The 14,791-nt window shown below is 40.8% G+C and overlaps 1 protein-coding gene across 5 annotated transcripts in view; it reads right to left on the bottom strand.

Moving 5' to 3' along the window:
• LOC119483766 (diacylglycerol kinase zeta-like) overlaps positions 1 to 14,791 on the bottom strand; it is a 100,988-nt gene that overhangs the window by 55,983 nt on the left and 30,214 nt on the right. For 3 of the 5 annotated variants that reach the window (XM_037762213.1, XM_037762215.1, XM_037762214.1), the window contains 5 exons: positions 3,817 to 3,925; positions 3,220 to 3,315; positions 1,970 to 2,047; positions 1,292 to 1,354; positions 853 to 909 (listed from right to left, as the gene is read on the bottom strand). In XM_037762213.1, coding sequence (XP_037618141.1) covers positions 853 to 909; positions 1,292 to 1,354; positions 1,970 to 2,047; positions 3,220 to 3,315; positions 3,817 to 3,925 — 403 coding nt within the window. Of the gene's footprint in view, positions 1 to 852; positions 910 to 1,291; positions 1,355 to 1,969; positions 2,048 to 3,219; positions 3,316 to 3,816; positions 3,926 to 5,919; positions 7,077 to 14,791 lie in introns of all 5 variants that reach the window. The other 2 variants (XM_037762212.1, XM_037762211.1) reach the window with 1 other exon arrangement.

Genomic DNA, 14,791 nt, shown 5'->3' with positions numbered 1-14,791 from the left:
AAACCCAAATTAAATACCTGACGTACCCGGTACTGAGCTGTGTGTTAAAACACTGCCTTTAAAAACTTCATAAAATGCTGTGGTGGTCTTTTTTTCTGAATAGTTTCTAGAAGACGAGGCCTTAACGCGACTAAAACAACACTCCAAGTGGATTTTGTCCAAACAATGTTTGTTTGGCAACGATCTCAACATTTTAGTTACAAGAACGTACATGTACATACTTGACTTTGGATTATTTTGTTATCTTATTTACATTGGTATTGATTTATTTGTTATTATCTACTTGATCATATTTCATTATTATAATAAAACTACTCCATTTGGAGTCAAAATTATACAATTTAGTTGTTTTTTTATTGATATTCTACTGTGCACAATGGTAGAATGTGATGATGCACAGGGTAAATGTCATGGCCAAAGGCTCCACTGTGTGCACGTAGCCTCCTGTGGTGGATATCAGTAGTATTTTAGAGCCAGATTCCCTTTCAAGAGGTAGAAAATCTTTGTGTTGTTTATATCTGTTTTGGCACAGTTGTAGTCAAGGAGTTGCTGAATGAATTCAGTGGCATCTCTGTGCATGGCATCATTGCTATAATGGTGTTATCCACTGTCTGATCTAGAAAACATTTTAGGAGAGGATAAAAATGTTTTCCTTTGGTTCATCACAGTTTACTCAGGCATAGTAACAGTCACAATGTTACTGTCACTGAGGATGAATTATCTGAGGTCTTACCTATCCATAGAGACCAAGATCATGCATATAGACCTGGTAGTCGTGGAGCTATTCTTGATTTGTCTATCTAGGAGAACCACACCTTCCACAATCTGTCAAAATAAACTTGTAGAACTCACCTCTCGGATGTTCCTAGAGCCGGATTCTCTGAAAGACGGTTTACACCTGAAATTAATCTGAAGGAGAGCAGAGGAAAGAGGAAGAGAGGTGTAAATATATAGATGATGACTGGGCTTCAAACCCCCCCACACTGGGTGCTGTGAGAGGTTATAAAGCACCGAGCTCCAGATCAGACAGCTGTAGAGTCTTGATTGGAAGGATTTCCAACGATCAGGTCGGCAGGTAAAAACATGTTTTAGGAGAAAGAAGCGGTTAGGTCAAAGAGGTTCACAGGTGTGTGTGACTCTCTGTAGCAGTGAAAGTGATGAGGCACCATGATTCTCCGTAATGAAGTGTGAACAGAAAAGAAAAAAAACAGGGCCACCCTGACCAGAACACCAGATTGCGGGTCGCAGACGAGGAGAGAGCAGAGACAAGGAGGAGTTTTGTGTAGCTCACTCTAAAGTCGGGGTCATTGAGGGGCAGGGTGGCGTCCAACAGAATGGCTCTAGAGCTGGGGAACTGCAGGTTAGACAGGAGGAACAGTTAAAGAACACGCTGCCCGATCGGTCAAATGTGCTGTCCTGTGCTTCAATGAAATAAATATCCCATTTCAGATTCCCATCATGACTAGAGGGTTTAAAGTAATCCTCCTTTTTCACATCTCTCTGATCTTAAACTCATCCTGGAAGTTTAAAATCCTTCTTTATTCTTGCTTCCATCACCTTTTGTCCCCCCTAAAAGACGGTTTAAACATCCGTCTTTAATCTTTTAAAGTTTTACACCTGCATCTTCACAGTTTGTTGTCTCCATAATTAGAATAAAAGGTGAACTGTTTACACCTCTGTATATATATAATATACATACTACATCCTGTTCAGTTTTCCCACCTGAAATACTCATCAACTAAATTACAAATTTGACATTACTATTTTATATTTACTTATGTTAATATTTATTCTGACTGCACCATTATATGCCTTAGATTATCATTTTGCTTTTACGTTAACTTGTGTGATTTCCCCTTTTTATATCTCCATGTTTTATGAGGATTGTTGAAGGAGCCTGAGACCAATAACTGCTTTTGCTGGAATTGACAAATGACAAATAAAAGACCCTTTAACTTTAAGGAATTACCTTCTCCAGTTGTTCTATACAGATGGTGTGGGCAACGATCTTACAGGCAGCACACTTCCTTCGACTGACAGACTTTTGCTAGAAAGAGAAAGAAAGAAAGAGAGGGAGAACATGATCAGTTCTGAAATACAGACATAGACGTAAAATCACAGGACCAGAATATGAGGCTGTAATGTTATATCTGACCACTAGGGGTCAGTCCTCCACTACAGAAAGCACAGATCCATAGAAATGATGAGACATGACAGAGTGTGACATATGATGACTTTGTGTACGTGTGATGTGACAGGCCGGCCATACGTTTGACTCTGATATGAGCTGACGTGATCAACGTTATGACCGTGTTTGATGACACTGAATGACGCAGGAATGAGTCAGCGGAGCGTCACTGTGCATACGGTGAGATTTTTTTAGTAAAGATCAGAGTGGATTATCCAACATAGGAGTCTTAGATCTCACACTGAAGGACTTACTTTCATTAAAAATCATTCAGTATATTGTAGGGCTGTCAGTGTTAACACAATAGTAACACTTTAATGTAAATTTGTTTTAACGCCACTCACTTCTTTAACGCATTAATGCAACTTTTAAGTTGTACTGGGCTCAGTTTTAAAGCTAGAGTGAAGATACTGGTATCATGAAACTAGAAATTTTCACTCTAGCTTTAAAACTGAACCCGCTAAAACCTCCAAAAGATCGATTGTGTTAATGCGTTAAAGAAATGAGTGGCGTTAAAGCGAGTTATTATCGTGTTAACTTTGACAGCCCTAAAATAAAGACAGAAAAATGAAGAAAACAAGTGAAACAGAGAGGACCTCGGACGAGAGACTGAATGAACACTGGAACAAACAACATCGACTGTCTGTGAACACCAGTCACAGCACACACTGGGAAGAGGTCAAAGGTCGTGGGCCAGGAGTCAGTGGACGGACGGAGATAGATCAAGGTCACATCTGACACCAGAGAGCATCTCTGAACAGCTACAGGGGTTACCATCTCCCCCTCATATACAATATACTCAGATACCAGCTGAGCCTATCCCATAGGCAAAATGAGGCCTATGAAATACTGAAGGACTATCTGACTGAAAAATGTTGGCAGTGAACATTTAGCAGACTTATAAACATTGGGTCTGAAAAACAGAACGGAAACATAACAACGCTGAACCCTAACACTGATACATGAATGTAGAAAATAGAGTTGAGAACACAAAGAGGGTCAGAGAATAGAGGGAGGAGTGAGATACTCACCAGTGCTCTGGCAATACAGTGTTGTTCTCCCACGTAACAGTAGTCTCCAGACACGTTAGTCTCAAACCAGATATGATCTCCATACAGAGCCGAGTCCTGCGGAGACAAAGACACAGAGGGGTCTCAGGGGAGGACACACACTGAGAACCTGTTTCACTGGCAGCAAAAAATGAAGGCCTGATGGGTCACTTTGGCATTTAGAAGTGACACTGATGAGCGACGGTGATTGATGAAAGACATGTAATCCTTTATACAAGGCAGTGTCAGTCTCCTGGTACATTATTCTCTTCTTAGATTTTCAATCAGCTTTCTCACAAAGCTTCTGATGAGTCACGGTAGTCTCGACGGCTGAACAGAAATATCAGAGATGACATTTTGGCATGATAGCAACACGAGGGAGTGTTATCCTGTGTGATATCAGAGCTGCTGAGCCGCTCTTGTAAGCAACACAGTCTCACGGTGAAATAGTCACGAGATTTGATCTATTTGATTTTGTGTACATAGACACGCTCGGGAACTTCTGTGCGACCGGGCTACTTGTAGACATGAGGTAAAGGTAAAGCACAGATAATGTTGTGTGTGTTTTCTCAGACTCACAGTCCAGTCCAAAGTGCTGCGGATATTTGCTTCGGGGTCGGTCCGGTGCAGGAATGACGTACTGGGCTGACAGGGCAGATCGTGCAGGCCGGACTTGGCTATGGCTTTCCTGGAAACATAAAGAGACAGAACGTTGTCTTGACAATAAAACTCAGAGAGGCAAGAAAATATTTGGACTGTGGGAGGAAACCAAAGAACCCGGGTCCAAAGCTGGGTTTGAACCTACGACTCTTGTACTGTGAGGCGGCAGTGCTAACCACTGCACCACCATACAGCCCTCTGATGGATCCAATGAACCCAACTCTATCCATGTGTCATGATGTTAGTCCCCATAGTAACCATTTCATTGACCTCAGAACCTCCCAGTGAGTCAGAGGGAGGGTCCACCTGAACAGGTCACCAGTCTATCACAGTGCTAACACACATAGACAAAAACAACTATTCCCATTCACACCTACTAGAGAAACATGAAGACATTTCATTCTAACTGTATGGTGAAGTTCAACATTTACCATCAGACTATTGTCTATGTGCTGCTATTTGGTGTCAGTGTTCAAACTACAGCTGTCACACAGGAAGTGAAGATGTTTTTTTTTATAGTTTCACATATTTTAATCAGCAGCTAAATGTGAGCACCGGATAAACCATTTTCCAGTGATTCAACTAAAACGACAGGCTTTGACAAATACTTTATTTAAAAATCTCTGTGAAGCAGCCCGTAAGGAAGAGGGAAGAAGGAAAAGGGAAAAGAAGCTTCAAGGCTACGCATCTGCCTCTCAGATTATCAGATATCGTGTGTGGTATCTGTGACGGTTCTGCATGATATTCAACACTAAGGGGAAAGGTTAGAGGGTCACCATAAATATAATGTGGACTATGAATATACCCAACAAATTGAATGGTTTTCAAGATACTTTTTGATACAAAATCATCCACAAGGGACTAAACATATCCATGTTTCAGTGGAATGTAACTGTCATCCTGTGACTTACGGTCAGTATGAAACTTTGGCACCAACAGGTAAAAGGAGTGGCTGATCAGAATTCCAGCCCGACTTCAGATTAGGACAGACTGTTAAATCAACAGCTCTCTTATATCTAGCTAGACATCATTACTAAAGGTGCTGTACTGTCTGTGTTGCAGGAACATTCCTTCACAAGTTATGCAGAAAAACTGGTAAATGACCCGTAGAAGTAGGCAGTAAATGAGTGTAAGCTTAGAATGAAGAATTTGTTTGTGAATTACAACGGACCGTCCCCTTCTCAACACCCAATAATGAACGACAAACACTACTACTGTGCCTCAACAACCAAATAAAGGACAATATATGGCTTGAAATCGCCCAGCAGCTGGGATACGATGAAGATGGTAATGCAGGGCTCTACACTGCGACCACATATGCAACCTTTTTTCGGGAGTGTGCGAGTTAAATTTGTACCTAGTCGCATTCGTGCGAGTGCATGATCATTACTATTTTAGTAACACGGTAAGAGCGTTGGATATTGCAGATGAAAGCCGTCCTTTTTGTTCCTCACTGGCGCAGCCTTTCTCTCCCCTGCTGCACTCTCCTCTTCGCACGCGCATCACACACTGCACGGCGCCAAAACTTCGCAGTTCCCCAAAATGAAGCGGCCTATCGCTGATTATTTTAAAAAACCAAATGAGGAGAGAAAAGAGGAAGCTGGTGGTGAGGGAGAGTCTAACAGAGGTGCCGACTCAGACACTACCGATGATGAATGTGCAACAGGCACGGAGAGACTGGCCGACAGACAGGGGAAGGAAAAGAAGTACCACTTTCAGCCACAATGGCTAACACAGTACCCGTGGTTACGGTACGAGGGGAACTCTGTGTTTATTGTAGGCAATGTGGTCCATCCGTTGCAGGCAACTCTAAACTTGTTAGTGGCTCAACACAGTTTAAGCTTGAATCTTTGAAGAAGCACAATGACAGCAAAAAGCACAAAACCTGCAAAACCTCTGAATTGCAGGGATTGAAGGAATGTCGTGTGAAGTGCGCACCACATTTTCACATCGCACTGGTGAGAAATGCCTTGTAGTTATTCTGCATGTGTGTGTGTGTGTGTGTGTGTGTGTGTTACATACGACAGGAAGTTCTCCCATGTTTCCAGATAAGGATCATAGTATATGGTTCCCTCTGGTCCCCCCAGTGGTGAAGAGCAGCTTTTATGGAGCGTAGACTCCGAGGAGGCCACATCTGTTTGAGCGGGAGCCCCACGCTCGGAGCTCAGACCTGCTGAGCCCAGCTGACCCAGACTGGGGCTGGTCGTGGAAGTCTGGATCTGTTTCGTAAAAGCCCTGCGAGCTTGACTTGACCTTCGTGGATTATATCGACCATGAACTCCATAACCTGCTTCGCTGTTCCCAAACACAGTGTCCGCTGGGAGGAGGTGGGAGGAGTTTCGCCTCAGACAGCGAGGAGGGCGGAGTAAAGAGCGGGGTGTAACGTTTTCCATATTGACTGCCTGGGTTAAGTGCACCTGAGCTGTTATTCCTCCAGTTCTGTTCTCCACGTCTTCATCGCTCCCTTCCTCTCCGTCGGACTCCGAACAGGAACATGGCGAGGCGTCTAGCTCCTCCTCTTTCTTCTCCTTCACGCCCATCTGGACTACACTCGCGAGTAACATGGAGGATCCTAGTAAGTGGGATTCTATAGATGTTACTTTAGGAGGACGCCGATTTCGCATCGCCATCCCACGATGCACGTAGGGGGCTGTGCCAGAACCGCCGCGAGCATGCTGAGGTTTATACTTAAATCCCCTTCTTCCTCTCTTGATGAAGGCGTCAGCTCCTCTTCTAGATTCTTCACTTGTTAATCCTCCCTCTATAATGGACTGCCGCCTCTGTCCACTGGCCACCAGTAAGCCAACACTGGGGCGCCTGCGCTGGTCAGTACAAACTGGAGGTAAACCAATAGAGGAGCGTCTGGACTGCACTAACGCTGCAGAGGGCAGACCAGCACTAGAGCGCCTCCTGGCTTTACTGGTCTGAAGAGCGGGACCTGGCTGACGCACCGCAGCCGGATGCTTCGGTCTTTTTTGGCGACGGCAGAAATGGCGTTGGAAGAAGTAATCCATCATGTCTCGGGAGTGCAGTGCAATATGGAAGGTACTAAAAATGATATACTTGGGTAAAGAACATAGCAGTGTGTCTGCTCTGACACCAAGCTAGAGGTTAAAGGTCAGATATCACATGATGGTGGTAGTCCAGCTCCTCTTCTCTCCAATCTTCCTTTAGAGATGCTGAAGGGACAAATAGGCTTTTCTGTTTATTAAATGTGTTTCCATAAATAGCATAAACAGAGAGAATTGTTCCACAAACTTTACTGATACAACAAGTCCTTCCTCCCAAGTTATAAATATCAATGGATCCCTGATGCAGTGCTGCTTTGTTCAAAGTCCCTTAAGTCAGTCAAACTGGTATCAACCAGTAGAAACTCACTGGTTCCCTCAACGTTCACAGTATGATTGATTCTTTTACGATGTTTAGCGATACTCATAGTGTCATGACTGCATGAGTGGTGCATTACTGCGTCTTGTGTCCTTATGGACACAGAAATTGGAGCACGATCTTAAATGTAATATATAAGTTTACCCAGTACTCTTCTATTTAATTTCCCCTTTTATTTATCTATTTGTATCAACCTTTAGATTTATGTATTTATTTATTTTTGACAAATAAATACACAAGTACATACATACAATTTAATAATGAATAAATAAATGTAAAAATAAATCAAAAATAATCACAAAAATAAATAAATACATAAATAAAAAGGGGAAATTTAATAGAAGAGTAGAGGAAATAATTTAAAGATGAATAAATAAAGAAGCAAATTAAAACAAATATCAATTTATGCCACCTTTTATCAATTAATTAATGCCTACATTTATTTTTTATATTATTTTTGGTTCATTTAATGGCATATTTATTTATTTATTTATTCATTTATTTATTTATTCATTCATTTATTTTCTATTTTGTCAGGTTTCATCCTCCATAGTTATACACTAAAGACTATTACTCAGCAGATCACAATTACTTTTGACGTCTTGCCCTTCCGGTGCTTTTAATCTTGCTTTTCACCTCAGCTGATCTCCTCTCTATCACTTATCTCAACTCTTCTTTGTGGTTCTTGACAAACAGTAGCAACGCAAATACAAAAAAACTAACTTTTAGTTCCTCATTTAGCTCCTGGATCTCTTAGCTTCTGTGACTTTTGGGACAAAAAGGCCCATAAGTGCACTGGGTTCAGCCAGTCACGCTCCGATGCCCCCAGGCTTGATTTGAATTTTTTTTTTTTTTTTTTTTGAAGTATGAATCTGTTGTTTTGAGCTCTGAGGTATTTGGTGACCACATTTTGCTGAGTCTGAGAGTATCTATTTCTGCCGTCATTAGCAGAAGCATGAGCTAAAGGTAAATTGAGAAAGGCCTTTGTCCAACGACACCAACCTGAAGTCTGTAGCGTCACATCAGCCCAAAGCCACAGATTTAACTATAGAGCACCTCCAGCCATTGATTTGCATGGATTCAGAGACAATAATACAATAATAGGTGAAGGTCTGGCATGGAAATGAAGTACATTTGTGTAGTGCTTTCGTATAGAATACAACAGCAGTGAACTTTGCCTGCTGTGCGCCGACCTTAATGGTTTGCTTTAGGGGACGGACACAGAGAGTCTAAAGAAAGGAAGCTCCTTTCATATTAGAAGTGTTGCGCAACCCCGAAAGCAGTCACTGCATCACTGAGGTTTTAGCACAGGCCTGAACGAGTTTCACTGTGCCTAGTATACATGGGCACATCTGTCATGCTGGATGGCTAAGGTATGAACAAACATCCTTACAGAAACAAACACTCTAGACATTACAACCTCCATGAAGCCTTTCCATTTTCAGCAACTGGCTGGTGGTTAGTCTTTCCTCTTGTTTCAACAATCCCCAACTCTGGTTATTAGTTTTATGTATTATCATAAGTTAAACAGGCCATAATTCCCTCCCTATCATCTATTTGATATTGCTGTGAAAACATCTCCTTCAAACAACTGGATTTATTCACATTTCGCTCCAAAAACTACGTTTTACAAGATTACATTTGAACGCAGCATGATAGCGTGATAATTTACCTTCCCCTACTGCTCATTTTCACTGAGCAGAGATTGAATGCACCATAATGTATGGAATGGGACATCTGTTAACATCAGCTGTTAGGTGACTTAGTGACATGGGAGAAGTTTGCTTTCAGTGATTTCTGACAGAATGTCCTTTTCTGACAGGTTTAGGAAACAAACCTACTTGGTGAGGTTTAGGAAAAGATCGAAATTTGGAGCGCTGTTGGAACGTAACATTACCATTCAGTTATTCAGAGCACCGCACTCTCAGAGCAGCGGAGCGTATTCTGGGCACTCAAACAAAAGCATTTATGCCAATATCCCGATCGCATATTTTTACTGAATATCGGGGCATCCCTAATAACGATCACATCTATTTTTCACTTGCCCCATCAGACAACTGCATGAGGCAGGATCTATTGCACTGAATGTTGTATTAGACTGTATTAGTGTGAGCCAGGTGGACATGAGTGTAAACTGAGTGTATATTTAGTCAGGATGACTCATCCTGTCTACTATGGGAAGTTTTTGCATATTAAACATCAAGCCTGAAACTGCAACACGCAGAACTGTGAAATCATTAACTCTTTTCACCGTGGTAGCCGTGTCCTTTATTTATTAGTCAACAAGGTGTCAAATAGCTGCTGTGCTTCCTGGAGCGGACACAGTTTAGCACAGTTTACAGTAAACATGACGCTGGTTATGATAGGTGGAAAAATGAACAGATCTGTTCCGTCTTTGTTTCTACATTAACCGTTGAGCTTACCAGAAAACAAAATGACTAAGTCAACACACTGTTGCAGACCACACCACCACAAACTAACCCAACTCGGATGAGACCAGAAGACACGAGATGTGGTGTGACCAGTTTTATAACCGATTCCCCCAGTGTATAAGAACAGAAAAGATGCAACACGAGATGTCAGATGAGACATCTGCTACTGAAACCATCGTAGTCGAACAGGAAGTCCCATCTCAGAGAATCACCACCACCACTGACTTAAACACACAAGCACTTTCTAACTGACATCTAAAGGTTGAGGGGATATGCAAAACATTTAATTATGATTCATCACATGGTTGTCTATAGTTCTATCAGTTCAAAATGTACCTTAAAGGGAGATTTGTCAAGTATTTAATACTCTCATCAACATGGGAGTGGGCAAATATGCTGGCTTATGTAAATATATGTATATATTTATTATTGGAAATCAATTAACAACACAAATCAATGACAGATATTGTCCAGAAACCCTCACAGGTACTGCATTTTGCATAAAAAATATGCCCCAAACTGCATGTGATTATCATAAAGTGGGCATGTCTGTAAAGGGGAGACTCGTGGGTACCCATAGAACCCATTTACAGTCACATATCTGGAGATTAGAGGCTAATAAGAGGCTGCGTGTTTGGCCAAGTCTCAGTAAAACGTCCCTGACAACAGTGCTGCAACACCGTCGCTAATAATCAAATCCGGTGTATGATCTTGATTGTGTGTCGGCCCTTTGACACGCACGTTTCAAATAGACCACAGAACTCCCTTGCAGTTTAGCCAAGTTAGCCAATATACTGCTACTCTTTTCGATACTCTTTATCGGTTTGGTTCTTTATAAGTGCGAGTCCATTTACCATTCACTTCCTACAGGTACTGTCGGTAAAAGAGAGGTGTCACAGCCAGCTGATGAGTTTACAAGAAGTTTAAGATACGTGTTAAACTAAGCTAGACAGTTAGACTATATACAGACAGCTATTGTTTTAGCTTGTTTGTAGCAACCCTTATGTTTTAAAGTCTCTGCTGTGTTATGACTTGTAGTTATTTTGATTCTTCTTGTCTCTTGACCTTCCAGCAGAAGGGTGACGCAGGAAGAGAGGTGACAATTTTACTCCGGACTCGTCGAGACAAATTCCATTTCCCTAAAACAATGTCTGCAGGCATACGTGTGGTGTCCACGTAGACAGGGCATTAAGAGGATATCCAGGTCATCTTAGGGTCCTGCAGCAGTCCTGGTGCAAATCTGTCCTCAACTTGTTGTTGTTGTTGGGGAGGTTTGTTGCTAACTCTTCATTTCGCAGCTGTCCACAGCTGTGTCCTACTAAGCACAGGCCAGCCGATGGCGTCACAAATCTCAGGGCGCCGGGCTCTCTGGCTATCACTCGTCTTCCCATTTCCCAGGGAAATGATTTATTCTTAGTTTGCACCGAGAGAGTTCCACTTAGGACTCGCAGATTTTTTTGCCAAACAGTTGTTCTTCTTGGTGTTAGTTAGACATGCATTCTCTTATCCGTTGTTTGGAGTCCGTGGTAAAGCGGTATCATTCCCACAAAGTCACACACTGGTGTGTCTTAGTTTCAAGCACGAGAATCTTCAGAACGAGTTTGTGAAAGTTGTCATCCCGCTGCTAACTTGCTTGAGATAATCCCAGGTATCGTAGAGACAGACAACCATTCACACTCACATTCACACGGGCAATTTAGAGTCAACAGCTCCTCAAAAACTGGTATAAGTCGAGCTATAATGTGTTTGTATGGCCGTGTTTATAGTGTAGAATGAATGCTTAGCTTAGAGACTTATGTTCCCTCTGATCCGTCCCTCTCTATCTCTATCCTCTCCCCTTTGACTCTAAACAACTATATTATGACAACGTGTTTTCCCCACTGTGTGTGTGTGTGTGTGTGTGTGTGTGATGCTGTTATGTAACAGCTGCCTTCTCCAATGATAATCCCCGACCATAACAGGGGAGAGTGAGGAAGAGATGGGATGAGAGTACTCCGTAATAAAACTCCACCTGAGTGTGTATTTGCATGTGAACGCAGCTTAACGCTCTTTGTCTGGCTGAACTGAGACATAAACACAGAGATATTTCTATCTGCATCTGGAGGCGGGAAAACATCTTCCTGTCTCTCGTTTCCACAAATAGAGACTTCCTATTGAAGAGAGCAGGACTCCTTTTAAAGACAGAAATGAAGCAAATCAGGGCTGGGACCAGCGACGGCATGCATAGTGTCCTTTCAAAATAAACTTCACAGGAAGTTAGGTTTAGGCAACGCATGTACTTAAGTAGGGTTAGGAAATAGTCGTGGTTGACGTTAACTTCGCTGATTAGCGACTCACGGGACTGACGATGCCAACGAGCCACGTGACAAAATAAGTCAACGTTACTTTTAGTTTCACACAGGATACATTAATAAATAAATGAATATGTCATTAAATGTAGCAAAAATAGAAATAAAAAAATACATGTTGTCATTAATTAATTGATAAAATGTGACATCAATTGATATTTTCTGTTTTATTTATTTATCTTTGTATTAATTAATATTTATCTGTTTAATTTTATCTTTTATTTATAAATGCAAAAGGTGAAATCGTGCATGAATGAATAAAAGCAAAAATACATCAATAAATAAATAAATAAGTGTAAAAATTAATCAAATAAATACGTAAATAAATTAAAGGCAAGATTAGACAGAAGAGTAAATAAGTAAGGGCATTAATACAAAGATAAATAAATAAAAAGGCTAATTAAAATATCAATTAATGTCACTTTTTATCAATTAATTAAAGGCTACATTTATTTTTTTATATTATTTTGCTACATTTAATGACATATTTATTTATTTATCAAGTTATTTATTTATTTTTATTTTATTTTTCTGGTGATGATAGTCCTGATCTTTCATCATGCACCACCATCAGACCAAAATACATTACGAATCATCCTTCATGCCAAATTCATAGTAAGCTGACCTGAAGTTGTCAAGATGTATCGCTGCAATTGGACCAAATCCAGGTAGACCAATCAATTGAAGGACCAAGCAACATCACATGGACTAGCACACAATCAATCACTCCATCAAAGGAACACAAACTGTTAAATAAATAATAATATCTGGCAATACTCAATAAGACTGCATATTCACTGTCTGGACGTTCTGTGTTTTATTAATGTCTGCAACCTCTGTGATGCTAGCCGCGTGGAAACATTTTAGAATACAGGAATACTAACTTTTTAGGTAGAAAAGAGTGTAAAACCTCTGTTGAATGAGTAATCAACTCAGGTAGACGGTGTGGGAGGAAGAATAAAGAGGTTTTGTCAGTGTGAGTGTGTGAGACTATGCAGATCTCTGTGCTGTCGGGTTAAATATTTACATGGTAGAATAGTGGTGCTATGCAAATACACAGACATAAAGAGCAATGTGGTTTTCCTCGCCCGGGGTGAGACAGAACCTTATACCGGTCTTTACCGATGCAATGAGAGCTGTCTCTACTTTCATCTCTATTTTTAAACTTCTATTAAGTCTGTACAGGAAAGATGGTGGGTCTTGGTTAAACACTGGAAAAGACTTGTTTCCTCCAAGACGTCAATGCGAAAAAGAGTAGTATATGAATGTAATTTCTAGAAGACAGAGTAGAGACAGAGGTGGTTTTCAGTCCACCCCCCTTGTTGAAGGCCTTTACAAGCCCTCCTGTTACAGTGTTCAGCACTGTTAACAGTCTACTTTCAAAACATCAACAGTGAGCTGGGAAGAAATTTGAGAATTTGGAGCACTAAATCAAAATCAGGGAGTGTTGATTTAACTCAGATTGATGATGTTAGGTTTTGTGGAGGCGGTATGATGCACGGATACCGCACTCCCTTCCTTAGTAGCTTACACAGTGACTGACTGTTGTTCCACTGGCTGTGACCATACACCGTTCATAGCTATTCCTACAAAGTAATGTACTGTAATTTGTATATATACCACAAAATCAATTTATACGTAATCCACGTAATTGTGAACCAGGAAGTATAAAGAGCGACGGGAGGAGGTCGGGGTGGATGGGTGGGTCAAAAAAAAACACCAGATTTTCATCCAGGAGACAGATGTTCGTATCTCGTGTGAAACCAGAAGTCAACGTTGAGTTATTTGTCATGAATCTTCCAGAGTTATTTTAACACAAACCATGATTTTTTCCTAAACCTAACTAAGTAGTTTTGTTGCCTAATCCTAACCAAGTCGATCTTTTCCTAAACTTAACTAAGTAGTTTTGTTGCCTAATCCTAACCAAGTCGATCTTTTCCTAAACTTAACTAAGTAATTTTGTTGCCTAATCCTAACCAAGTCGATCTTTTCCTAAACTTAACTAAGTAGTTTTGTTGCCTAATCCTAACCAAGTCGATCTTTTCCTAAACCTAACTAAGTAGTTTTGTTGCCTAATCCTAACCAAGTCGATCTTTTCCTAAACTTAACTAAGTAATTTTGTTGCCTAATCCTAGCCAAGTCGATCTTTTCCTAAACCTAACTAAGTAGTTTGTGGCCTAAACCTAACCAAGTTCATCTTTTCAAAAGGCGCAAAAAACGGGGAATAAGATATAATTCAAATTGTTGTATGAGGCTACATTGCCTTCCATAGTCCTATAGACCTTTTCACTGCCATTCCAATGGCTAATAGCTAATAATGAAACACTCTCTCTCTCTCTCTGTCTCTCTATTTTCAGTGTCAACAGCAGCCATCTCTTGATCTCTGTCTCTGTTGTCTACATGGTGACATGTTTTCAGTCCAAACAGCAGCTAATGACTGGAACTACCACAACCAACACACACACATTTCAACAAACACACATGTACTAAGTAAACTACAGCAACAGAGCCAGTAAGAGGTTTGAGGACAGTGTCATCTGAAATGCTTTTTAGAAACACAACTATAAAAACATAGTATTTTCTACGTCATTGTCTCATTATGCATGTTAGTACTACTGGTTACTCTTGTTTCAGTTACTTTAAAACAATACATTTAAGGTATTTTAGCTCAACATTAGCTTAATATTCACTCTCTTCCTGTTGATTCCAGATCTATAATCATTCATT

The sequence above is a fragment of the Sebastes umbrosus genome, chromosome 24 (genome assembly GCF_015220745.1).
Source record: "Sebastes umbrosus isolate fSebUmb1 chromosome 24, fSebUmb1.pri, whole genome shotgun sequence".
Lineage (NCBI taxonomy): Eukaryota > Metazoa > Chordata > Actinopteri > Perciformes > Sebastidae > Sebastes > Sebastes umbrosus.
The sequence above is the reverse complement of the archived record's forward strand: the minus strand, read 5'-3'. Positions and strand labels throughout refer to the sequence as shown.